This window comes from Rana temporaria, chromosome 2 (genome assembly GCF_905171775.1).
Source record: "Rana temporaria chromosome 2, aRanTem1.1, whole genome shotgun sequence".
NCBI lineage: Eukaryota > Metazoa > Chordata > Amphibia > Anura > Ranidae > Rana > Rana temporaria.
This window is the reverse complement of record NC_053490.1, coordinates 10,876,613-10,902,597: the sequence shown is the minus strand read 5'-3', so window position 1 is coordinate 10,902,597 and position 25,985 is coordinate 10,876,613. Positions and strand designations below refer to the sequence as shown.

The 25,985-nt window shown below is 45.0% G+C and overlaps 2 protein-coding genes across 2 annotated transcripts in view; both read right to left on the bottom strand.

Moving 5' to 3' along the window:
- RNF169 (ring finger protein 169) overlaps window positions 1–3,032 on the bottom strand; it is a 12,212-nt gene extending 9,180 nt beyond the window's left edge. The window contains exon 1 of the mRNA XM_040339254.1: window positions 2,875–3,032. Coding sequence (XP_040195188.1) covers window positions 2,875–3,032 — 158 coding nt within the window. The remainder of the gene's footprint in view (window positions 1–2,874) is intronic.
- A 14,792-nt stretch (window positions 3,033–17,824) lies between these two features.
- Window positions 17,825–20,513, bottom strand: LOC120928814 (zinc finger protein 268-like). The gene has a single exon (XM_040339826.1). It carries the CDS (start codon window positions 20,206–20,208, stop codon window positions 18,472–18,474), a length of 1,737 nt encoding a protein of 578 aa, XP_040195760.1. The 5' UTR covers window positions 20,209–20,513; the 3' UTR covers window positions 17,825–18,471.
- Window positions 20,514–25,985: the final 5,472 nt, after the last annotated feature.

Below are 25,985 nucleotides of genomic sequence, written 5' to 3'. Positions count from 1 at the left end.
AAAAGGAGGAAGATCTCTATCAATGGAGACATTTCTTCTAAACAATGAGAAGTCATCGTGTCATTACAGGAAGATCGGATCCCTGAGCTACAAGAAAATGGAGGACAGCCCCTCTCCCTCTCTGAGCTCCAAGAAAATGGAGGAGACCCCCCTCCCCCTCTCTGCACTACAAGAAAATGGAGGACAGTTCTCCGCCTCTCTGAGCTACAAGAAAATGGTGGCACTGAGGACACCCCCACCCCCTCCTCGTCTCACAGGTAGCTGCAGCCAGGGACAGACAAGTGGCTGAAGAAAACAATAATCCAGAGAGATTGGGGTAAGAATGGGGGACTATGGAGGGGCAATGTGGGGTCACTAAGGGGCAAGGGAAGTACAGGGAGCTGGCTTCAGTTCACACCGACACACTGAAGAAAAAAATGGATCATGTTGAACTTTGTGTATCGGATGTCCCAAGAGAGAAGAATTACAACACAAATCACCTACCCCCCACACAACACACACACAGATTACCTACCCCCCCCCACACACACACAAATCACCTACCCCCCTTCACACACATACACAGATTACCTACCCCCCCCCACACACACAGAGATTACCTACCCCCCCCCCCCCCCCACACACATACACACACAAATCACCTACCTCCCCACACACAGATCACCTAATCACACCACACACAGATCACCTACCCCCCCCCACACACACACACAGATTGCTACCCCCCCCCCACACACACACAGATCACCTACCTCCTTCACACACACAGATCACCTACCCCCCACACACAGATCACCTAATCACACACACGCAGATCACCTACCCCCCCCCCCACACACACAGATCACCTACCCCCCCACACAGATCACCTACCCCCCCACACACACACAGACCACCTACCTCCTTCACACACACAGGTCACCTACCTCCTTCACACACACAGGTCACCTACCTCCTTCACACACAAAAGTTCCCACAGAGCTTCCTTCTTCTCAGTCGCAACAGAACTTATTAACTCAAACAATACAACTTCAGAGGGGAGGGACACCAACATATACACAACGATATTCATTTGGGATAGTTGATAAATAGTGTTGGGTGAACGGTTCAGCCCGAGCATTGGCAGTTAGCCCTGTACGGAGAACATCTGAATTTGCAGGGCGTTCGTCCCACCAAATGCCCTGCAATGTGCTGCACAGTGCATTATGTGCCCCGATTGGGCAAAGCCCAAAAGCACCCCCCCATGTTGAGGGCATGTGACCTGGTATAGTTTGGGGGGGGGGCGCTTGCTCCCCCCCTTTCCTGACCAGCCAGGCTGCATGCTTGGATAAGGGTCTGGTATGGATTTCGGGGGGACCCTACGCCTTTTCTTAAAATTTTGGTGTGGGATTCCCCTTAAAATCCTTCGGGTCTGGTATGGACTGGGGGGATGCCGTGAAGTTTTTTTCTTTCTCCAATAGCTGGGTACCGGCAATTGTAACCGCGAGTCAATTTAAATGCGATTTGACTTTTTTGTTTTTTATTTAGAAACTTCATTTTTTTCGCAGCATGTTCTATATATGCTAAAGATGCGCCACTTTACAGGCAGACTAAGGGGACCCCCAGGCACTATGTTTAAATACATTTTTCATTTTCTATTGTTGCACTTTAAGCATCATGCTCCTGGAAAAAAAACTACCGTTTTTACAAAAAATCTTTTTTTTTTACAAAAAATAAATACAAAAATACTCGGACCCCCATACCACTTTTATGGCCAATTACTTGCACATACACCTTCAAATTCTGCACTTTTTTTATTTTTTCTGTTCGGCTCCCATAGACTTCAATGGGGTTTGCTGTTTGGGGCAGAATTTTCCCCTGTTCAGGAGTTCTGCTGTGAACCGACCTGGGGGGGGGGGGGCTGGGTTGGCCCATTCCTATTGGTAAGATAAGGTGCTGGCTATGGAATAGGGAGGGAGAGTCACAGAATGGTCCTAAAATTGTTGGAGAGTTAAACCAGCCATAAAAAGAGCGGGTTGCAGAAAAGAACATCACTCAATTCCACCATCAACCCAGTCAGTGTTGATGGGGAAATCCCTCCTGTGGAGCTATTGTGTTCTCTCTGTGATTGGGGGGGGGGGGGGTTAAGTCCCTGCAGTGATTATTGCTAGTGGCTGTAGCCATTGCATGTAAAATCTGACAGGCTGGATGTACCCAAGTTGATAAATCAATCACCTTGGGTACTCTCAGCCTGCTGGAGCAGTCCACATGACTAAGCTCTGGAGGTGGAGTGAAACACGTTGGGGGTGTGGCCTGGTCGGAGTCCAGGCTGAGGTTGCCACTCCATTCACCTTATCACCGGCAAGTTGACTATTCTGTGGGCGGGAATCGGTTAAGGTAGGCTCAGACAAAGCAATCAAAGCTATATTTTCACCTAATCGTCTTTCAGGACAGCCACAAGAGACCTTGGTTCCTCCCCTCTGTAGGATGCCCCGCGCCAGCCTTCTATAAATTTCCTCCTCCCCTGTTGGCTCCTCAGTTATTTGTGTTTCCTCCAGAGGGGAGACACCATGGGGAAACCAAGCCAGGGAGGCTCAGGCAAAAGAGACCTACAAGGAAATAACAGAGGCTCTTTGGGCAAAGCCAGGTAAACCTACCTGATGAAAGATCGCCCCACCCCCACATCCCTGAGAGCAGGTATAGGTCGGGGGGGGCTCCTTTTTCAGATAACGAGTGCGGTATAGAGGAAGTGCATGGCGCATCAGCGAGTCCTGGACAGCATGGAAGCCAGCTATGGCAGTGAAGCCCTGTGTTTAAACTGGCACCGGGTTCTAGGACAGCACAGAGCCGGGTGACGTCATGTCCGGCAGAACAGGCGAGCACTTCCGGTTTTGCCGTGGCTTCTGGTTTCCGGGCCGTGGACTTTGAAAAGGAGCCAGGCATGGGCTGGAGAAGAGCTGCAGATGCTGTAGAGACAGCATAAGTTCCAGTGGCGACACCAGAATGTCGGACGCAGAAGAAAGGGTCTGGTCCCTTTCTTCTGCGTCCGACATTCTGGTGTCGCCACTGGAGCTTGTGCTGCTCCAGCAGAGGCCAGCTCCAGCCACGCCAAGGTAAGGGGAACCTAGGGTGGAACTCCCCTTACCAGAAGCCACCCCCTGCCCCCCGTTCCCTCATAGTGGCATGGGATTAAGGGGGGTAGGGAAAGGGTCCCTCCGGTGTCAGAGGGAAGGTCATGGGGCTCCTGGGGAGGCAAGCCCCCATGGTAAAGGCTACGCACCTGCATTTTATTTTGCAGGGGAGAGGGATGTGAATGTTAATGCCTGCGGGGTGTTTTTCTTATGTCTTTCAGAACAAAACAGACAAGCCCAGACCTCCCCATAGCTCTAATGGCGCGTACAGACGGTCGTTTTTTGTGATGAAAAAAAACCCGACGTTTTAAAAAACGTCATTTAAAATGATCGTGTGTGGGCAAAACGTCGTTTTATGTCTTCAAAAAAACGACCAAAAAAAAATTCGAACATGCTCGAATTTTTTGTGTCGTTTTTGTTCCACAGAAATTGACCGTGTGTAGCAAAAAACGACGTATAAAACGACGTTTTTAAACCCGCGCATGCCCAGAAGTTAGTTATGAAGTGAGCTTCAATGGAAAAAAGTGGTGAAACGTAACCTCGCTTTGCTAGAGCATTGTGAAAAAACGATGGTCTGTATGCTACGTCGTTTTTGAAAATGAAGTTTCAAAAACGTTGTTTTTTACATCACATAAAACGTCGTTTTTTTTCCATCGCAAAAAACGACCGTCTGTACGCGGCATAAGAGTAGGTGCCCTTCATGTAGCTACACTAAGCCCCCATTCACACCTAGGCGTTTTGTCGCCTGTAGTGTGACGCCGCTGCCGCCAGAGGGATGATTTAACATTGCCCTCTATGGAGATGGTTCCCATCTCCACGCCAAACGCCTACCGCCTGAAAAAAGGTCCCGGACCTTTTTTTCAGGCGGCTTTCGGCGTTCGGCATAGGAGATGGGAACCATCTCCATAGAGGGGCAATCTTGGGGCACATCTAGGCGGACAATCGCGGCGTTTTGTCGCTGCAAATCGCGGTACGAAACGCCGTTATTTGTCGCCGCAATTCGCGGGACAAAACGCAGCGAATTTGTCTGCCTAGATGTGAATGGAGCCTTAGGGACTCCTGGGGAAAACTAGTACAGGAACACTCCACTGAACAGGGCAGTGGACTAGCGGCATCCGTAAAAGAACTATCTAGTACCTTTCGAATGCTTTAAAACCTTCTTTGAAGCGTTTCAGATCCCGCAGCTTCAGACTGCTCCTCTTCCAGGCAGTGTTGCCAAAAACACAAGCACTAGTGCAGACCCTCCAGTTGCCCCCAGAGAAGAGGCAGAGGAGGAGCCAGACAGTGCAGTCTCCAGTTCCCAAGAATCGGAGGCTCTGGAAGGGGATTCCAGAAAGCCATCCCATTACAAGCTCTCGTTAGAAGAGGTAGACGATCTCTTGGGGGGGCCATTTATACCACACTAGTAGGTAGATTCAGGTACAATGACCTAACTTTGCGGCGGTGTAGCTTAAGGAATTTAAGCTACGCCGCCGTAAGTTAGCGAGGCAAGTACATGATTCTCAATGTACTTGCCTGCTAATATAAGGCGGCGTAGCTTAAAGCGGGCGGGCGTAAGGGCGCCTAATTCAAATGGGTTGGAGGGGGGCGTGTTGTATGGTAATGAGGCTTGACCCTTACGTTTTTTACGTTTTTTTGTCACTGCGCATGCGCCGGGCGACTACATTTCCCAGTGTGCATTGCGGTTACGTACGCCGCACGGGCCTATTGATTTAGACGTGGATGTAAACTACGTAAATCCCGATTCACGGACGACTTACGCAAACGACGTTAAAATTTCGAATCTCGCGGCGGGAACGGCGGCCATACTTTATGGGTGTGCCAGGGACAGTCATGTTGGGGAGAAAGAGGCTAGATGATGCTGGACTTCCTCCAGCCACGAAATAAGGGTGGGTTCAATCTGACTTGCTGCAGCTTCTAGGGCACCTTGTGGAGAAGTTCAGTGTGCAGTGAAATCAGAGTAAGCCATTTCAGTACAAAAGAAGAGCCGATACAACTGTGCAAGACTAAAAGGGAAGGCCAGAGGTAGGCCCGGATTCAGAAAGAAGTTACGACGGCGTATCTCCAGATACGCCGTCGTAACTCAGAGTCTCCTACGCCGTCGTATATTAGGGTGCATATTTACGCTGGCCGCTAGGTGGCAATTCTGTTGATTTCCGTGTCGAATATGCAAATTAGCGAGATACGCCGATTCAGAAACGTACGTCCGCCCGGCGCATTGATTTACGTAAGGCTTTTTCCAGAGTAAAGTTACCCCTGCTATATGAGGCGTAGCCAATGTTAAGTATGGATGTAAGCGAATAGGGCTGTGCGTAAGTTACGTTCACGTCTAAAGCAATGACTATTTGCGGCGTAATTTGGAGCATGCGCACTGGGATACTTTCATGGATGGCGCATGCTCCGTTCGTTAGTAACATCAATTATGTGGGGGTCACGACTATTTAGCATACAACACGCCCCCTACCAGCCTATTTTCAATTAGGCGGGCTTACGCCGTGTCAGATACACTATGCCGCCGCAAGTTGTTTCTGAATACGGGACCTGCCGTTCTAAGTTACGCGGCGTAGTGTATCTGAGATACGTCTGTACAGACTCACCGGACTTGTCCGACCGACCGCCATCCCTCGAATGCGTCGAAGTGATTCGATGCATGCGTGGAAGTATTTACCTTCCAGGGTCGCGCGCGTCATCGTCGCGGCGACGGCGCGGCCACGTCGCGACACGTCACCGCGTATGTTTTCCGCTGGGATTTTGGTCTGATGGTGTGTACAACCATCAGACCAAAATCCGGCAGCAGATATGTCCGATGGAAACGGTCCGGCGGACCGTTTTCATCGGATAATCCGGTCGTGTGTACAAGGCCTTAGGCCCCGTACACACCATAGAATCCATCCGCTGAAAAATCCCAGCAGATGGGTTTCAGCGGATAGATCCTATGGTGTGTACACTCCAGCGGATCTGTTTCCGCGGATATTTCTCCAATGGGATGGATTCCAGCAGATCGAATATTTGCTGACATGCCAAACAAATCCATCTGCTGGAATCCATCCCAACGGATGGATCCGCTGGTCTGTATAGACTCACAGGATCCATCCGTCCGAAGGGATCCCCCGCATGCGTCGTAATGATTCGACGCATGCGTGGAATTCCTTATATGACAGCGTCGCGCACGTCGCTGCGTCATAATCGCGGCGACGGCGCGACACGTCATCGCCAGAGGATTTCAGCGCGGATTTCAATGCGATGGTGAGTACACTCCATCGCATTAAAATCTGCTGAAATCCTCGAGAGGATTTATACGCGGAAACGGTCCGCTGGACCGTATTCGCGGATAAATTCTCTCGTGTGTATGGGGCCTAAGACCTGAAAAAGTCTGTTGCCTGTTGCTATGCGGTCCAACGAAATCTGCCTTCCTATTCACCGAGGATCCTGACGTCCGCTCCCTCAGCTCCTCTCGTCGCTAATGCTCCTGGAATATGAGGACACGTGATGCCGTGCGCCTCCCCTGTGCAAGAATCGCGGGACGGGTGTTTAGTTCTGATGCGTCATCCCCACTATTCCCGGAAGCAACTGCTTTGTGGGCTTCACAATGCCCACAAGCAAAATGAGACTGTTCTGCAGACCAAGATATAAAGTGTTCCTTTAGAATAACTCAGCGGAACATTTTTAAATAGTAAGTGACACGATAGAGACATATAGAACGAGAGATGAAAGCAGATATTTTTTAAATTTGAAAAATGTGATGGGAACCCCGCTTTAAATATGACGTTGTGGATGGATGTGTTGTAGAAGAAACCAGACCACAGTGTTGTGCAGTGAAAATGTAATCCAAGTTTATTAAAACACACACACACACAATATATCAAGCATTTTAACAACAGAAGAAAAAAAACAAACAAAAAAATCTATTGTTTATAATTCAAGGATATATTCATAGCATTTATATTATCTATGCTAGGAAACCGATTAACATATGACCCTCTCCTCAGGACTACCAGCCAAACCCATTTAGGACATTACTCTGGGTTCAGCATTATTAGTCCCCAGCTGCTGTGGCCAGGGAAGGAGCCGATTGAGCATAATTTGTACTTGACCATAGTTTTTGGGGGGTCCAGAGGCAACAGTAGGGGTCTATTAGACCTATTGTATCTCCTTAACCCCCGCCGCACGACTATTTACGTCCGCAAAATGGCACGGACAGGCAGAAGGACGTATATATACGTCCTTGCCTTTCCGCGGGTCGGGGGTCCGATCGGGACCCCCGCCCGCTGCATGCGGCGGGCGGATTCCCTCGGGGAGTGATCCTGGACGACGGCGCGTCGTTTATAGCCGCTCCGTCGCGATCGCTCCGGAGCTGAAGAACGGGGAGAGCCGTATGTAAACACGGCTTCCCCGTGCTTCACTGTGGCGGCGCATCGATCGTGTAATCCCCTTTATAGGGGAGACACAATCAATGACGTCACTACTACAGCCACACCCCCCTACTGTTGTAAACACACACTAGGTGAAGCCTAACACGTTCAGCGCCCCCTGTGGTTAACTCCCAAACTGCAACTGTCATTTTCACAATAAAGAATGCAATTTAAATGCATTTTTTGCTGTGAAAATTACAATGGTCCCAAAAATGTGTCAAAATTGTCCGAAGGGTCCGCCATAATGTCGCAGTCATGAAAAAAATCGCTGATCGCCGCCATTAGTAGTAAAAAAATTTTTTTTTATAAAAATGCAATAAAAATATCCCCTATTTTGTAAACGCTATAAATTTTGCGCAGACCAATCGATAAACGCCTATTGCGATTTTTTTTACCAAAAATAGGTAGAAGAATACGTATCGGCCTAAACTGAGGAAAACAAAAATTGTTATATATGTTTTTGGGGGATATTTATTATAGCAAAAAGTAAAAAATATTGCATTTTTTTCAAAATTGTCGCTCTATTTTTGTTTATATCGCAAAAAATAAAAACCGCAGAGGTGATCAAATACCACCAAAAGAAAGCTCTATTTGTGGGGGAAAAAGGACGCCAATTTTGTTTGGGAGCCACGTCGCACGAGCGCGCAATTGTCTGTTAAAGCGACGCAGTGCCGAATTGTAAAAACGCCTTTGGGCATTTAGCAGCATATTGGTCCGGGGCTTAAGTGGTTAAACAGGACCTGTGGTCAGCAATATTATATCATAATGGGCACTTCTGTGGTAGCAATAAAGTTAAAGTGTATGTAAACCCGATTCATGAAATTTGAGCTGGGCACATATATGTGCGGTATTTTGTTATCTCTCTTCAGTGAGCCAAGTCCCTTAGCTCTTTCCTGAACCATTCCTGTCATCAGCCTGAAAACTCCTAACAAATTCTCTGAGGCCCCGTACACACGGCCGAGGAACTCGACGTGCCAAGCACGTCGAGTTCCTCGTCGAGTTCTGGGATGAAGCCGCCGAGGAGCTCGGCGGGCCGCCTTCTCCCATAGAACAACGAGAAAATAGAGAACATGTTCTCTATTTTCTCGTCGAGCTCCTCGGCGGCTCCATCGAGCCAAAACTGTACAGACGACAGAGTTTCTCGGCAGAATCCGGGTTTTGACCGAGTTTCTCGGTGAATTCTGCCGAGAAACTCTGTCGTGTGTACGGGGCCTGACACTTTAGGCCTCATACACGCGACCGTTTTCCTCGACAGAATCCATCAAGAAACTTGGTGGCAGACCATTTTTGCCGAGGAAAACGGTCGTGTGTATGTTTTTCATCGAGAAAACTGTTGTGGAACTCGATGAGAAAAAGAGAACATGTTCTCTTTTTCCTACATCAGTGCAAATGTTTTCTCAAACCCACCAAGTTTAGTGTGCACAAACGCAGTACATTACCCAATTTCTTTGGTCATTTTTTCAAACGGCGACGTGCGTAGCGTAATTCCGTATTCCCGGATGGCTTACGCAAACGACGTTATTTTTTAAATTTCGACGCGGGATCTTCTGCCTATCTATGCATAACTGATTCTATGAATCAGTCGCATAGATAGAAACAGAGATACGACGGCGTATCAGCAGATACGCCGTCGTATCTCTTTTGTGAATCTGGCCCTAATAGTTTTGAACTTTAAAAGGCACACAATAGATATAAGAAACTAGATATATTTATTTTATGGAAATGTCGTAAAAAACAGTTACAAATATGAAATCAAAGAAATTAAATGATTAACTGGTCCGCACAGGTTATCACAACCATAATACAATTCTATCATAAAAAAAAAAATCGAAACAGAGTATGATTTGAAGTTAACTGTGCGATGTGTAACCAGGCGGTGGGTCCAGAGGAAAGGAGGGCTCGCTCTACATGTTACGCGTTACAAATAACGCTTCCTCAGGAGCATAGACATATTAATAGGGTTAACCGCGTTGGGAGTAGACAACAATCAGTCTATTTTAACCTAGCATTAGTCGTGGTTTAAAGAAACACACATTGGCCAGTTAGGGGAATATTATCGTTTAAACTAAATTGTAATAATAAGCAACGGGACGGTCATGTGCTGGTAAGCAGAGAAAACTATTCCCAGGGGGCACAGGGCTGGTCAAGGAACAGTGGCTATATTGTTAGGCCAACCAGCAGTGGATAGGGGGATAACCCTGAATAGCAGAGCGCTGGTTCGAAATTATTAGTCCACTTAAGGGTGGATTCAAAGGTAAACGGGTCCTTGGAAGCTCGATACATATACAGGGAGTGCAGAATTATTAGGCAAATGAGTATTTTGACCACATCATCCTCTTTATGCATGTTGTCTTACTCCAAGCTGTATAGGCCCGAAAGCCTACTACCAATTAAGCATATTAGGTGATGTGCATCTCTGTAATGAGAAGGTGTGTGGTCTAATGACATCAACACCCTATATCAGGTGTGCATAATTATTAGTCAACTTCCTTTCCTTTGGCAAAATGGGTCAAAAGAAGGACTTGACAGGCTCAGAAAAGTCAAAAATAGTGAGATATCTTGCAGAGGGATGCAGCACTCTTAAAATTGCAAAGCTTCTGAAGCGTGATCATCGAACAATCAAGCGTTTCATTCAAAATAGTCAACAGGGTCGCAAGAAGCGTGTGGAAAAACCAAGGCGCAAAATAACTGCCCATGAACTGAGAAAAGTCAAGCGTGCAGCTGCCAAGATGCCACTTGCCACCAGTTTGGCCATATTTCAGAGCTGCAACATCACTGGAGTGCCCAAAAGCACAAGGTGTGCAATACTCAGAGACATGGCCAAGGTAAGAAAGGCTGAAAGACGACGACCACTGGACAAGAGACACAAGCTGAAACGTCAAGACATATCTCAAGAATGATTTTTCTAAGGTTTTATGGACTGATGAAATGAGAGTGAGTCTTGATGGGCCAGATGGATGGGCCCGTGGCTGGATTGGTAAAGGGCAGAGAGCTCCAGTCCGACTCAGACGCCAGCAAGGTGGAGGTGGAGTACTGGTTTGGGCTGGTATCATCAAAGATGAGCTTGTGGGGCCTTTTCGGGTTGAGGATGGAGTCAAGCTCAACTCCCAGTCCTACTGCCAGTTTCTGGAAGACACCTTCTTCAAGCAGTGGTACAGGAAGAAGTCTGCATCCTTCAAGAAAAACATGATTTTCATGCAGGACAATGCTCCATCACACGCGTCCAAGTACTCCACAGCGTGGCTGGCAAGAAAGGGTATAAAAGAAGAAAAACTAATGACATGGCCTCCTTGTTCACCTGATCTGAACCCCATTGAGAACCTGTGGTCCATCATCAAATGTGAGATTTACAAGGAGGGAAAACAGTACACCTCTCTGAACAGTGTCTGGGAGGCTGTGGTTGCTGCTGCACGCAATGTTGATGGTGAACAGATCAAAACACTGACAGAATCCATGGATGGCAGGCTTTTGAGTGTCCTTGCAAAGAAAGGTGGCTATATTGGTCACTGATTTGTTTTTGTTTTGTTTTTGAATGTCAGAAATGTATATTTGTGAATGTTGAGATGTTATATTGGTTTCACTGGTAAAAATAAATAATTGAAATGGGTATATATTTTTTTTTTTTTGTTAAGTTGCCTAATAATTATGCACAGTAATAGTCACCTGCACACACAGATATCCCCCGAAAATAGCTAAAACTAAAAACAAACTAAAAACTACTTCCAAAAATATTCAGCTTTGATATTAATGAGTTTTTTGGGTTCATTGAGAACATGGTTGTTGTTCAATAATAAAATTAATCCTCAAAAATACAACTTGCCTAATAATTCTGCACTCCCTGTATATGCCGCCACGTAGTGTCCCCTGATCGTGAAGGGCGCCTGTACAAAACCAGAATCTGGATCAGGTGTGTAAAGCCCTGTACACACGATCAGTCCATCCGATGAGAACGGACTGAAGGACCGTTTCATCGGTTCACAGATGAAGCTGACTGCTGGTCTGATGTGCCTACACACCATAGGTTAAAGAAGCGTTCGGTTCAGAACGCGGACACGTAAACCACGTACGACGTCACTATAAAGGGGAAGGCCAAAGCCTTTGGCGCCACCCTTGCTTCTGCTTTTGCTGATTCCGTGTTACTGCGTGTTAGTGAAAGTTTGGTGAGAGACAATTCGTGCTTTTCAGTCCGTTGCAGCGTGCCGAATGTGCCATCTCCATTACGAACGCAAGTTTTACAAAAACGAGCGCTCCCGTCCCCTCATTTAGTCTCAGCATGCGTGGACTTTGAACCGATGGTCCTGCGTACTAACCATCGGTTTAGACCGATCGGTTAGGCGTCCATCGGTTGAATTTTAAAGCAAGTTCAACATTTTTAGACCGAAGGATAACGGACCGATGGGGCCCACACACGATCGGTTTGGACTGATGAAAAGGTCCTTCAGTCCGTTTCCATTGGTTTTGACCGACCGTGTGTACGCGGCCTAAGGCATCCAATTAGCTTCCATCTTTAAATTTTTAAAGCATAATTAAACAAGATGAGTTCTGAAAAAATTCCCACCATAACATCGAGCTGGTTCTGGCCAGCTCAGTAGATTGCTTTTTTAAAAAAAAAGTCTGGGATTCTTTCCTAAATGTACATAATATAACTGGGTACTGACATTTATAGGTAAAGTTGATCCATAGAATATCCGATTGCCTCTTGGCGGGGGGAGGGGTCAAGAAGGAATTGTTCCCCTGCTGGAGCAAATTGGGATCATGCTTTATAGGGGGATTTTTTTTGCCTTCCTCAATTGTGGAAGGCAAAAAAAATCAATTGTGGAAATATAGGGAGGTTTTCTATTTGTGTGTGTTTTGGTATTTTTATTTTTTGTTTTTCTGTGGGTTGAACTGGATGGACTTGTGTCTTCTTTCAGCCAGATTAATCATTTGGGCTTTAGCTGGTCTTCAGGCCTAAAATGTGCATTGTGCAAAAAAAGACAAAAAACTCTCTAAAAGACACAACAATGGGGTAGATTCAAAAAGCAATTGCGTCTTCGTAACCATAGTTACAGCGCAATTGCTTACTTGCGCCGGCGTATCGAATGCTCCTGATTCAGGTAGCTCGATACGCCGACTGCAGCCTAAGATATGCCTGGCATAAGGCTCTTATGCCGTCATATCGTAGGCTGCATTCTTACGCAGGCCGCTAGGTGGCGTTCCCGTAGTGGTCAGCGTAGAGTATGCAAATTGCATACTAACGCCGATTCACAACCGTGCGCGCGCCCTGCGTACGCAGTTTACGTCGTTTGCGTTCGTCGGGTTCTGCGTAAGGCTGCTCCTGCTATTAGCAGGCGCAGCCAATGCTAAGTATACCCGTCGTTCCCGCGTCGCGAAATTTGAAAATTACGTTGTTCGCTGGACGCCATTCACGTTCACTTTGAAGCAAATGACGTCCTTGCGACGTCATTTACCGCAATGCACGTCGGGAAAGTTTCCCGACGGAGCATGCGCACTACGTTCAGCGCGGGAACGCGCCTAATTTAAATGATCCACGCCCCCTATGGGATCATTTAAATTGCGTGCGCTTACGCCGGGCATTTTTCCGGAGCGCCCACGCAATTTACGGAGCTACTTTCTTCGTGAATCAAGCGTAGCGCAGGTAATTTACGGAGGCGCAGCGGCAAAACGGTACGCTGCGCCTCCGTAAGAACTGCGCAAATGTACCTGAATCTACCCCAATGTGTTAAATTACTATCAAAACTATAGTAGCAACTATTACCTGTTATATATAGTAGCAACTAAAGGTTTAGGAAGCAAACCCACCATATTATTCAACCAAGTTCCAACTCAGCCCATCCAAGAAAATGGATCCTACTTAATCCCAAATCAGGGGCCTGTTGGAACTCCTTTATTTTGTGTAGATGACCTCATTTGAGATCCTTGTGATCTGAAATTAATGCAGAACACTCTGATACCAGTTGGTAGACTCTACTTTGGGCATCTGAGAGCTAGTCAGCAGCCATACAGTTCTGTAACACCATCTTAGACGGTGCTAAAATTTCTTTCCTGCAACCATCGGTCGCACAATTCCTCCATCAACGTGGACAGGGCAGACAGGGGAGTCCCTCGCGCCGAGCTATTGTCTGCTCCCAGGGAAACCGTCCTCGCCAGTAGAAGACAGTGAGAAATTTCTAGCGGCTATAGCTAGCGATAATCATAAGAGACTAATTGATCAATTAACTTGGTACATTTAAACTGTTTGAATCTCAGCTGGTTCCTGCTGAAACAACCAAAATTTGAACTGTGCATGGCTGGCCTTAAAGTAGTAGTAAACCCTCCTATCTTTTTCAGCCAAGGAAGCTGCCATCTTGGCCTTTGTTCAATCTTCAACTGCCATGAAGCTGCACATGTGATCAGTTATGACACCAGCCATTGGATGATTTGACAGTTTGGTTGAGAGCACAACCAATGTGCAGTTAGCATTCCCAGCATGCCGAGAATGTTAACAGTTTTTTTAAGTGTTACATCGATGGGTTTACTTCCGCTTTAAGTGTTTGAGTCCCTTCTGTTGTCAGATCTGCTATATCATCAATGATTATACTGGTTATCTGATCCATGACTCCAGTACACTGGGTCATCTTACTCATCATTCCCCATCCCATTTATGAAGAGTTTGATGTATAAAACATATCCACTCTAGAGATACTGGTTGCAGCCATTAATAGATCATTGTTGTAAGTGATCTGCTGCTGTACAGATGCAAAGGGTCTCCACTGACCACTTCCAGGACCCACCAAGAGCAAATAAAGAGTGGGAAAAAAAAAAAGCAATAAAGCTATCCTAAAAGTAAAATGTGGACTATCACTCTGAGCTTTACCATTCCACTACATTACATACAAATCACACTATTGTGATATCATTTGAAATCAGCAGACTTTGTCGATTATATTTTGAAATAAAAAACATTTAGCGGTGCATAAAATTACCTAAAACACGGTGTTGGAAAAACATACAGGAATTTTTTTTTTTCGAAATTTCAACTATTTCTTATAAAAGCCAAAGAAAAAAAAAATATATGGGCCAGATTCACAAAAGAGATACGAGATACGCCGTCGTATCTCTGTGATCCGCCCGTCCTAACTATGCCGCTGATTCATAGAATCAGTTACGCATAGATAGCCCTAAGATCCGACAGGTGTAATTGACTTACACTGTTGGATCTTAGGATGCAATTCTAGGCCGGCCGCTAGGTGGCGAGGCCATTGCGGTCGGCGTAGAATATGCAAATGACTAGTTACGGCGATTCACGAACGTCCGCAATGCCCGTCGATCTAAATTTACGTTGTTTCCGTAGCGATACGCGTCGTAAAGTTAGGGCTGCCTCCTAGGTGTTCTAAGCAATGTTAAGTATGGCCGTCGTTCCCGCGTTGAAATTTAAAAAATCACGTCGTTTGCGTAAGTCGTCCGTGAATGGCGCTGGACGCCATTTACGTTCATGTCTAAACAAATGACGTCTGTGCGACGTCATTTAGCGCAATGCACGTCGGGTAATTTTCCCGACGGAGCATGCGCAGTACGTTCGGCGCGGGAACCCGCCTAATTGAAATGGTGCCCGCCCCATTTGAATTAGGCGGGCTTGCGCCGAGCGGATTTACGTTACACCGCCGCAAGTTTACAGGTGAGAGCTTTGTGAATCAGGCACTTACGCTGTAAACTTACGGAGGTGTAACGTAAATCAGATACGTTACGCTGCCGCGGAGCAACGTAAATGTACCTGAATCTGGCCCTATGTATCCAAATTTCCTACCAAATGAATGCCCTATCTGTCCCAAAAAAACTGAAGTATAATTCATGTTGGTAGACTACAGATGCTAAAAAGGTATAATACACAGAACTGAGACATTGTCAAAAATGAAAAAAGAAAGAAAGAAAATGCTTTCTGTGACTCAAGGGTTTAAGGTGGAGAAAGGCTAGGGGACAAAAATGGTTAATGATAGATTTCAGAATTTATGTAGTTACTGATATTACCTATAGTTACACCTTGGGTCCAACATCGTAACATTTCTAGGATCAAATATTGTTTTTCACAAATAAACCTTTCTATAAAAAGCTCTGTCCATGCAGAGTCAATTAAGAGAACCCCAATTGTAGGAATATGACCATACACTTAGCAAGCTCAGATAATTTCAGTTGTACTGTGTGATTAGTCTATGGAGATGAGCAAACCGAGAAATAAGTTTGGGAAGGACATGCAATCTTCACCTTTTGGAATCTCTAAAGCATGGGTCTTCAAACTACGGCCCTCCAGTTGTTCAGGAACTACAATTCCCATCATGCCTAGTCATGTCTGTGAATGTCAGTGTGTTACAATGCCTCATGGGATGTGTAGTTCCACAACAGCTGGAGGGCCATAGTTTGAGGATCCCTGCTCTAAAGCCTCATACACACGATCGGATTTCCATCAGACAAATCCGTGCAATTTTTTGCGAAGGGCGTTGGCCGTGAACTTGGTATGCATACACAGACGGCAGAACTTTTTCAGCCGACATACACGAAATGACGTGTTTTTTCAGCTCTTTAGTGCCACCCTTTGGGCAACTTCTGTTAAAGGGTTTGTAAAGGAATTTTTTTTTTTGTTATCTTAATAGCTTCCTTTACCTTAATGCAGTGCTGCTTTCATGTCCTCAGTGTTGGTTTTTGCTCTCTAGTTGCTGTAATTCTTCTCTGATCTCCACACTTCCTGGTTGTCTGTTTCCTGATGACCACAGTGCTGGGAGCTTTCTCTCTGTGGTCACTAATCAAGGAGGTGTGATTACTGTGTGTCTAGTTTCTAGTTGCGTTTTCCAAAGCATCACTGCTCTATGGCTCTGTATACTCTGTAAGGCAGAGAGGCAGGAAACAACATGCAAAAACGAAACTAGAAACTACAGTTACATTATATGATTGATTTTTTATCTATTTTTAATCGTTTTTTAAAAGGAATCAGTTGACTATTATGTCTCTATACCCTGTAAACAGTCATTTCAGCAAAACATTTTTTTTATTTACAACTCCTTTAATGTTGTGCTCTGGTTAGCCTTGGTTCGGAGAATGTGTGTATGTACTTTGGATTTATTTATTTCCGTACTTGTGTACACACGATCGGATAATCCGACAAGACATTTGTTGGACAGTTTTAAAGCATGCTATAAAACATTTGTTATCGGAAAATCCGACAACAATTGTCCGATGGAGCATACAAATGGTCGTATTTTCCCGCAACCCTGCTATCACACATTTGTTGTCAGAAAATCTGATCGTGTGTACGAGGCTTTTGACTTGAAGCAAGACATGCGACCAACTGGGTTTAAGTGGTACTGTCAAGCTAATCACAAAAAAAAAACAGTATCAACTCACTGTGGAAAGCTTACACCAGCTTAGGAAGTTGCTTTCTCACTGAACAAAGAATTCTCATTGGCTGGTGTCCCTGCTGGAGACCTGCCTGTAAAAATATTATCCATGAGAGGGGGTGGAATGTTGAAAGAAGGTGTAGACAAGGTGGAATTAGCTGTAACCTTCAAGCATCACTGATGATGCCTCAACAGTCAGAAGAATGTGGAAAGGACTTTCCCCTAACACTCTAAGGCCCCGTACACACGAGAGGATCGATCCGCTGAAATTGATCCGCGGATCGGTTTCAGCGGATAGATCCGCTGGTGTGTACGATCCAGCGGATATTTATCCGCGGATATATTTCGGGCCGACCGATTTCCAGCGCATAAAAATTTCTTAGCATGCTAAGAAATCTATCCGCTGGAATCGGCTCCAGCGGATCGATCCGGTGGTCTGTACAGACTCACCGGATTGATCCGTCCGATTCCCTCCCTCGCATGCGTCGTAATGATTCGACGCATGCGTGGAAGTCCTTATATTACAGCGTCGCCGCGATGATCATCATCGGCGCGACACGTCACCGCGGAGGGAATTCCGCGGGGATTTTGATCTCATGGTTAGTACAACCATGAGATCAAAATCCGGAGGACCGTTTCCGCGGATAAATCCTCTCGTGTGTACTAGGCATTAGGCTGGATTCACACCTATGCATTTTTAGTAAAACAGAAAAATGGGGGAAGGGTAACAAACCCTGGGACTTTTAAGGTGTCAAATTGAATAAATCACATGAACATAATAAAAAAAACAATTTTTTTATTTTACAAAATTGCACATTAAAAGTTTGGACAACAAAGTAGCCATCCCAAATGCTTGAGCATATCATGTTCTTTGAGATGGCTTTGTTGTCCAAACTTGTAATGTCCAATTTTGTAAAATAAAAAATTTGTTCTTTTATTATGTTCATGTGATTTATTCAATTTGACACCTTAAAAGTCCCATCTGTTTTTCTATTTAACATGGGATGTGGTGTCGTGATTTGATCAGCTGTGTCCCACAAATCGTTTATGCATTTTTAGTGCTTTTTGCAGATTTGCACAACAGTTCCATAGGAAACCGTGGTAAATGGATGGTAGAGCAAATCTGCAAAATGCACTAAAAATGCATAGAAGTGAATCCAGCCTAAAGGCTTGGAAAGATGCCACTTGACCACTAGTCTCTGGTACGGAGTGTTGTTATTGCATGAGCTCAGGATTTGGCAATGATAAGGCAATTGGGAACACAACTCAGTTAGTGAAGGATAAAAATGCATAATATGAGAATTGTGAGGAAACACCGTTCAGTTATTGGTGCTTTTATGGGAAAAATTATCAAAAGGTAAAATGTTCACAGACTTTATATGCGTATGCAGATGGTGATAAGCACTAATCTCAATAGAATCAATCTATTACATTCCGATTTGCTCAGTTTAGTTTAGTTTTTAAAGTAGGGTTATGCTTTTTCCACTAGTTTGTGGGATGAAATGGGGTGTGAAACTAAAGAGATACCTGCAACACTTATATTGTGGCTTACCCCTCTGCATTAATTGTAAAAGCTTTGTCTCATTCTGGCTTCTCTCCAGTGTGGACCCTCTGGTGTCTGATAAGACCTATCTTCTGACTAAAAGCTTTATCACATTCAGTACACTCATAAGGCTTCTCTCCAGTGTGAGTCCTTTGATGTCTGATGAGATCTTTTTTCACTGTAAAAGCTTTGCCACATTCTGTACACCGATATGGATTCTCTCCCTTGTGAGCCTTCTGGTGTACAACAAAGCTTTCCTTATGTTTAAAAGCTTTATCACATTCTGAGCATTGAAATTGCTTCTCTCCAGTGTGAACTATCTGGTGTCGGACAAGGCTTTCCTTACGTGCAAATTCTTTACCACACTCAGAACATTGATAAGGCTTCTCTCCAGTGTGAACCATCTTGTGTCTGATAAATTCTGGCTGCATTGTAAAAGCTTTGTCACACTCAGAGCATTGATAAGGCTTCTCTCCTGCGTGAATCCTCTGGTGTCTGATAAACACCTTCTTGCAGGGAAAAGCTTTGTCACATTCAGAACACTGATATGGCTTCTCTCCAGTGTGAATCATCTCATGCATGATAAGCCTTGATTTTACTTGAAAAGCTTTGTCGCATTCTGAACACTGAAACGGCTTCTCTCCAGTGTGAATCTTCTGGTGTCTGAAAAGCTTTGACTTATGTGTAAAAGCTTTATCACATTCAGAACAATGATATGGCCTCTCTCCAGTGTGAAGTATCTGGTGAATGGTAAGCTCTGAGTTCAATGCAAAGGTCATGTTACATACAGAACACTGATGTGGCTTCTCTCCTGTGTGAACTTTCTGGTGTGTGATAAGGCTTTGAGTATGTCTAAAAGCTTTACCACATACCGAACATTTATATGGCTTCTCTCCAATGTGAATCCTCTGGTGATTGATAAGGACTGCCTTCAGTGCAAAAGCTTTACCACATTCAGAACACTGATACGGCTTCTCTCCAGTGTGAATCCTCTGGTGTTTGATAAGCTGTGGCTTGGTTGCAAAAGCTTTCCCACATTCTGAACACTGATACAGCTTCTCTCCCGTGTGAATCCTCTGGTGTTGGATAAGGCTTTTCTTAAATGCAAAAGCTTTATCACATTCAGAACACTGATACGGCTTCTCACCAGTGTGAATCTTCTGGTGTGAGAGAAGATTAGCCTTCAAGTGGAAAGCTTTATCACATTCAGAACACTGATACGGCTTCTCACCAGTGTGAATCTTCTGGTGTGAGAGAAGATTAGCCTTCAAGTGGAAAGCTTTATCACATTCAGAACACTCATACGGCTTCTCACCAGTGTGAATCATCTTATGTCTGATAAGACCTGATTTTCTTATAAAAGCTTTGTCACATTCAGAACATTGATATGGTTTCTCTCCAGTGTGAACCCACTCATGATGGATAAGCTGTACCTTCTGTAGAAAAGATTTTTCACATTTGGAACACTGAAATTGTTTCTCTCCTGTGTGAATCCTCTCATGTACATTAAGGCCTTCCTTAAATTTAAAAGTTTTGTCACATTCAGAACACTGATATGGCTTCTCTCCAGTGTGAACCCTCTGGTGTCTGATCAGATCTGCGTTCGATGTAAAAGCTTTGTCACATTCAGAACACTGAAATGGTTTCTCTCCAGTGTGAATCTTCTGGTGTACGAAAAGATGTGACTTGTATAAAAAAGCTTTATCACATTCAGAACAATGATATGGCTTCTCTACAGTGTGAACCTGCTGGTGTTTGATATGTTTTGTCTTCATGGTAAAACCTTTTGTCACATTTCAAACAATAGCTTTTGAAATGACTCCTTATGTATACATGGGCTGTAAAGACATTGTCACTTTCAGAACACCGACTTGCCTGATGTCCTCTGAAGCTGGACAGATGTTGAAGAGCATCTAAAACATTTATGACATTAAGAACACCAATATGGCTTGTGCCCTGTAGGAATCGTCGAGTGAACTGCAATAAAGACGTTCAGTCCCTTAAAACACCCATATGACTCGTTTTCTGTGGGACTTTGTTATAATTCTAAAGACCAATATGACAAGATCGATTCTTCTGTCCACCTATACAGAAAAGAAAAAAGAAAAAGTCAATTCTATATAAAAGGGAAGAATAAACTTGTTTTTAATTTTTAACGTGCATGCAACCACCTTTGTTGAAAACAAACAATCCCCTCTGGGTGGTCAATGTTCATTGCCAGGAACGTTAACAAACTTTGTTGTAAATTCCTACCTTTTGCCATTCTTAGGAAAAAGTTGCTTGTCTATGTTAAGCGTGAATCTTTCATTATTATTCAGCTGATGCACTTGCAGTGATCGAATATAGAAAGTTCCAGTGCAGGCATCCCTTTAGATGTGATTAAAATAAGTATGGGGAGAACCGAGTGATCAAACACTGCCGATGGCTCAGTTCTCAGAGATCTGTGAGCACAGAGCTGGTGACGGGCAGTCACTGGCTTTCTGCTCTACCCCCCCATGTTCACTGGAGTGCTGGGCTCAACTGTGGGAGCAATTGTCTTAGGCCCCATACACACGATAGAATCCATCCGCTGAAAAATCCCAGCGAATGGGTTTCAGCGGATAGATCCTATGGTGTGTACACTCCAGCGGATCTGTTTCCGCAGATATTTATCCCCTGGGATGGATTCCAGCAGATGGATATTTGCTGACATGCCAAACAAATCCATCTGCTGGAATCCATCCCAACGGATGGATCCGCTGGTCTGTATAGACTCACCGGATCCATCCGTCCGAAGGGATCCCTCGCATGCGTCGTAATGATTCGACGCATGCGTGGAATTCCTTATATGACAGTGTCGCGCACGTCGCCACGTCATAATCGCGGCGACGGCGCGACACGTCATCGCCAGAGGATTTCGGCTCGGATTTCAATGCGATGGTGAGTACACTCCATCGCAGAGAAATCCGCTGAAATCCTCGAGAGGATTTATCCGCGGAAACGGTCCGCTGGACCCGGTCGTGTGTACGGGGCCTTAGTGTAAACACAACATCTCTCCGTTCTTCCTAGTGACATGTCACTGATCATCTGTTCCCTGTCATCGGGAACAGCGATCAGTGACATGTCACAGCAAGCCATGCCCCCCTAACAGTTAGAAGAACTCCCTAGGTCACACTTAACCCCTTCAGCGCCAGTGTCATTTACACAGTTATCAGTGCATTATTATAGCACTGATCACTGTAAAAATGACAATGGTTCCAAAATGATGTCAAAAGTGTCCGATGTGTCCACCATAATGCCGCAGTCACGATAAAAAAAAAAAAACTATTTTGTAGACGCTATAACTTTTGCGCAAACCAATTATTAAACGCATATTGCAATTTCTTTTACCAAAAATATGTAAGAAGAATACGTCCTAAACTGGTGAAAAAAATAAAAATTTATATATTTTTTGGGCATATTTATTATAGCAAATAGTAAAAAATATTATAACCTAGCTCAATGGATCCCTATGGTACAAATGTACACTTTTCAAGATTGCACAGCAGTTGGAGACATGACTATATGTACACTTTAGCACAATGAATACCTATTGTGCATGTGGACGCTTATGTCCAGCCGCCACAGTTGTACTGCAGCAGGTTGGCAGGTTGGCTCTCCTGGGCTAATTGCTGCCATTGTACGTCGGCCGCTTTAAGAGCTCTAGGAGGCAGGCACAACGCCAATGTCTAAAGTGTGTGGCCGGCGGCCACAATGTCCGCAGGTCACCCGCGATCGCTCCACAGAGAGACAGAGGGGGAAGATTCAAGAAGCAATTGCGTCTGCGTAACCATAGTTACGCAGCGCAATTGCTTACCTGCGCCGGCGTTACGAATGCTCCTGATTCAGGAACCTCGTTACGCCGACGGCAGCCTAAGAAATGACTGGCATAAGGCTCTTATGCCAGTCATATCGTAGGCTGCATTCTTACGTTGGCCGCTAGGGGGCGTTCCCGTTGTGGTCAGCGTATAGTATGCAAATTGCATACTAACGCCGATTCACAAAGTTACGCGAGCCCTGCGTATGCAGTTTACGTCGTTTGCGTACGTCGGGTTTTGCGTAAGGCTGCTCCTGCTAATAGCAGGGGCAGCCAATGTTACGTATACCCGTCGATCCCGCGTCGCGAGGTTTACATTTTACTTTGTTTGCGTAAGTGAATCGTGAACGGCGCTGGACGCCATTCACGTTCACTTTGAAGCAAATGACGTCCTTGCGACGTCATTTGCCGCAATGCACGTTGGGAAAGTTTCCAGACGGAGCATGCCCCCTTCGCTCGGCGCGGGAACGCGCCTAATTTAAATGATTCCCGCCCCCTACGGGATCATTTACATTAGGCGCCCTTACGCCGGGCATTTTTGAGGAGCGCCCATGCAAATTACGTGGCTACTGCTTCATGAATGAAGCGTAGCGCAGATAATTTGCGTAGACGCAGGGTAAAAAGGGTACACTGCGCCTCCGTAAGGAGCGCGCAGCTGTACCTGAATCTACCCCAGAATGGGGATCTGTCAATGTAAACAGACAAATCTCCGATCTGTCAGGGGAGGAGAGACCGATCTTCTGTTCCTAGTGATTAGAAACAGCGGTTTCTCTCCTCCTCCAGTCACTACACTTCCCCCACAGTTAGAATCACTCTGAACACCTAACCCCTCGAATGCCAGTGACATTTATACAGTAATCAGTGGCTATTTTTAGCACTGATCAGTGTATAAATGTCAATGGTCCCCAAAAAAGTGTCAAAAGTGTACGATCTTTCCGCCGCAATGTCGCAGTCCTGCTAAAAATCATAGATCGCTGCCATTACTAGTAAAAAAATAAAATAAGAATAATTATAATAAGAAGAAGAATAATGCCATAAATATATTCCCTATTTTGTAGACACTATTACTTTTGGGCAAACCAATCAATATACGCTTATTGCAATATTTTTGTTTAACCAGTTCCCGACCCCCGCATGTACATATACGTCCACAATATGGCACGTACAGGCACATGGGCGTACATGTACGTCCTCGCCTATTAGCGGGTGGGGGGTCCGATCGGGACCCCCCCCCGCTACATGCGGAGGTCGGGTCCGCTCGGGGAGCGATCCGGGACCGCGGCTATTTGTTTATAGCCGCTCCGTCGCGATCGCTCCCCGGAGCTGAAGAACGGGGAGAGCCGTGTGTAAACACGGCTTCCCCGTGCTTCACTGTGTCGGCGCATCGATCGCGTCATTCCCTTTATAGGGAAGACACGATCGATGACGTCATTCCTACAGCCACACCCCCCTACAGTTGTAAACACATACTAGGTGCACCCTAACTCCTACAGCGCCACCTGTGGTTAACTCCCAAACTGCAACTGTCATTTTCACAATAAAGAGAGCAATTTAAATGCATTTTTTGCTGTGAAAATGACAATGATCCCAAAAATGTGTCAAAATTGTCCGAAGTGTCCGCCATAATGTCGCAGTCACAAAAAAAATTGCTGATCGCCGCCATTAGTAGTAAAAAAAAAAAAATTTATAAAAATGCAATAAAACTATCCCCTATTTTGTAAACGCTATAAATTTTGCGCAAACCAATCGATAAACGCTTATTGTGATTTTTTTTTACTAAAAATATGTAGAAGAATACGTATCGGCCTAAACTGAGGGAAAAAAATGTTTTTATATATGTTTTTGGGGGATATTTATTATAGCAAAAAGTAAAAAATATTGCATTTTTTTCAAAATTGTCGCTCTATTTTTGTTTATAGCGCAAAAACTAAAAACCGCAGATGTGATCAAATACCACCAAAAGAAAGCTCTATTTGTGGGGAAAAAAGGACGCCAATTTTGTTTGGGAGCCACGTCGCACGACCGCGCAATTGTCTGTTAAAGCGACGCAGTCCCGAACTGTAAAAACACCTTGGGTCTTTAGGCTGCATATTGGTCCGGGGCTTAAGTGGTTAAAATAAAAAAAAAAAAATACAATAAAAATAAAAAAAAATACATATCGGCCTAAACTGATGAAGAATTTTAGTTATTTTTATACTTTTTTTTTGGAAATTTATTATAGCAAAAAGTTTTTTGTTCATAGCACAAAAAATAAAAACTGCAGAGGTGATCAATTACCACCAAAAGAAAGCTCTATTTGTGGGGAAAAATACATACATTTTATTTGGGTACAGCATCACACGACCGCACAATTGTCAGTTAAAGCGACCCAGTGCCATATTGCAAAAAAATAGCCTGGTCATTAAGGGGGCAAATCCTTCTGGTCCTTAAGTGGTTAAACTTTAATAGTTTTTGTATTTGTAAGAAGACACAGGATACACCGGGCACATTGAAATTTTGGAACTCGGGACCTGGGGCAATGTGTAAAATCTATTTGTACTAGGCCGCATTTTAAAACAGGAGAGACACTGAATGAATGAAAACTTATATAGCGCGACACATGCGAACTTAATCGCCTCTGGGCGCTTGTTGTTCCTGTCTCCTTTGGTATCAAAAGAGATGCGTTTTGATCTTTCTCCTGAACGTCAAGTGGTTCTCCTCCAACCGAATGCTGGTTGGTAAAGCGTTCCATAGTCTGGGACCCTGGACCGCGAATCTCCTTTCTCCTTTGGATTTGTAGTTGACTTTCGGTATCTGAAGAAGATTTTGATCGGTAGATCGCAGAACGCGATTGGGGTTATGAGCTTTTATTTTTTCGCATAGATAATGGGGAGCATTCCCATGGATACATCTATGGGTTAGACAGAGTGCTTTGAAAGCAATTCTGTCTTTTACTGGCAACCAATGAAGGGTTCTCAGTGAAGGTGAGATTGATTCCCAGGGTTTTTTCCCAGTCACAAGTCTGGCGGCCGTATTTTGAACGACTTGCAGACGAGCGATTTGGTACTTTGGGAGTCCGAGGTAAAGGGCATTTGCATAATCCAGTCTGGAGTTTACAATTGCTCCCACCACGACTGCTATGTCTTCTTTGGGAATAAAAGGAGTAAGTCTGCGTAGTAGGCGCAGCAGATGGTGAGATCCGCTGACTACTGACCCTATTTGTGCATCCATTGTCATGTGAGAGTCAAAGATGACCCCGAGACTTTTGACTTTGGCGCTAGGGGTGATGATTTTGCCCAGAATGGGCGGGGGCAACCAAGTTGTTGCAGGTTGATTCGTATGCTTAGCGTGAAACAGGAGAAGTTCTGTTTTCGCTCCATTGAGTTTAAGATAACTCTTTGTCATCCAGTTCTCTATCAAAGAGAGGCACGTCTCTAGATTGAGGTGATGATCCTTTTTATTGCAAATGCGGAAATACAGTTGCTTGTCGTCTGCATATGAGTGATAAAGCAGTTTTTGGCTGCTGATGATTTCAAAAAGCGGTCGAAGATAGATGTTGAATAACACCGGCGACAGAGGCGATCCTTGAGGGACTCCGCACGATAATGTGCGCTTCTCAGATAGTATGCGTTTCTCGTAAGCGCGCGCAATTTAAATGATCCCGTAGGGGGCGTGGATCATTTAAATTAGGCGCGTTCCCGCGCCGAGCGTAGTGCGCATGTTCCGTCTGGAAACTTT

Excerpts from the sequence above, each read along its gene's own strand:
- LOC120928814 (XM_040339826.1), bottom strand. The coding sequence starts at position 20,208 with ATGAAGACAAAACATATCAAACACCAGCAGGTTCACACTGTAGAGAAG.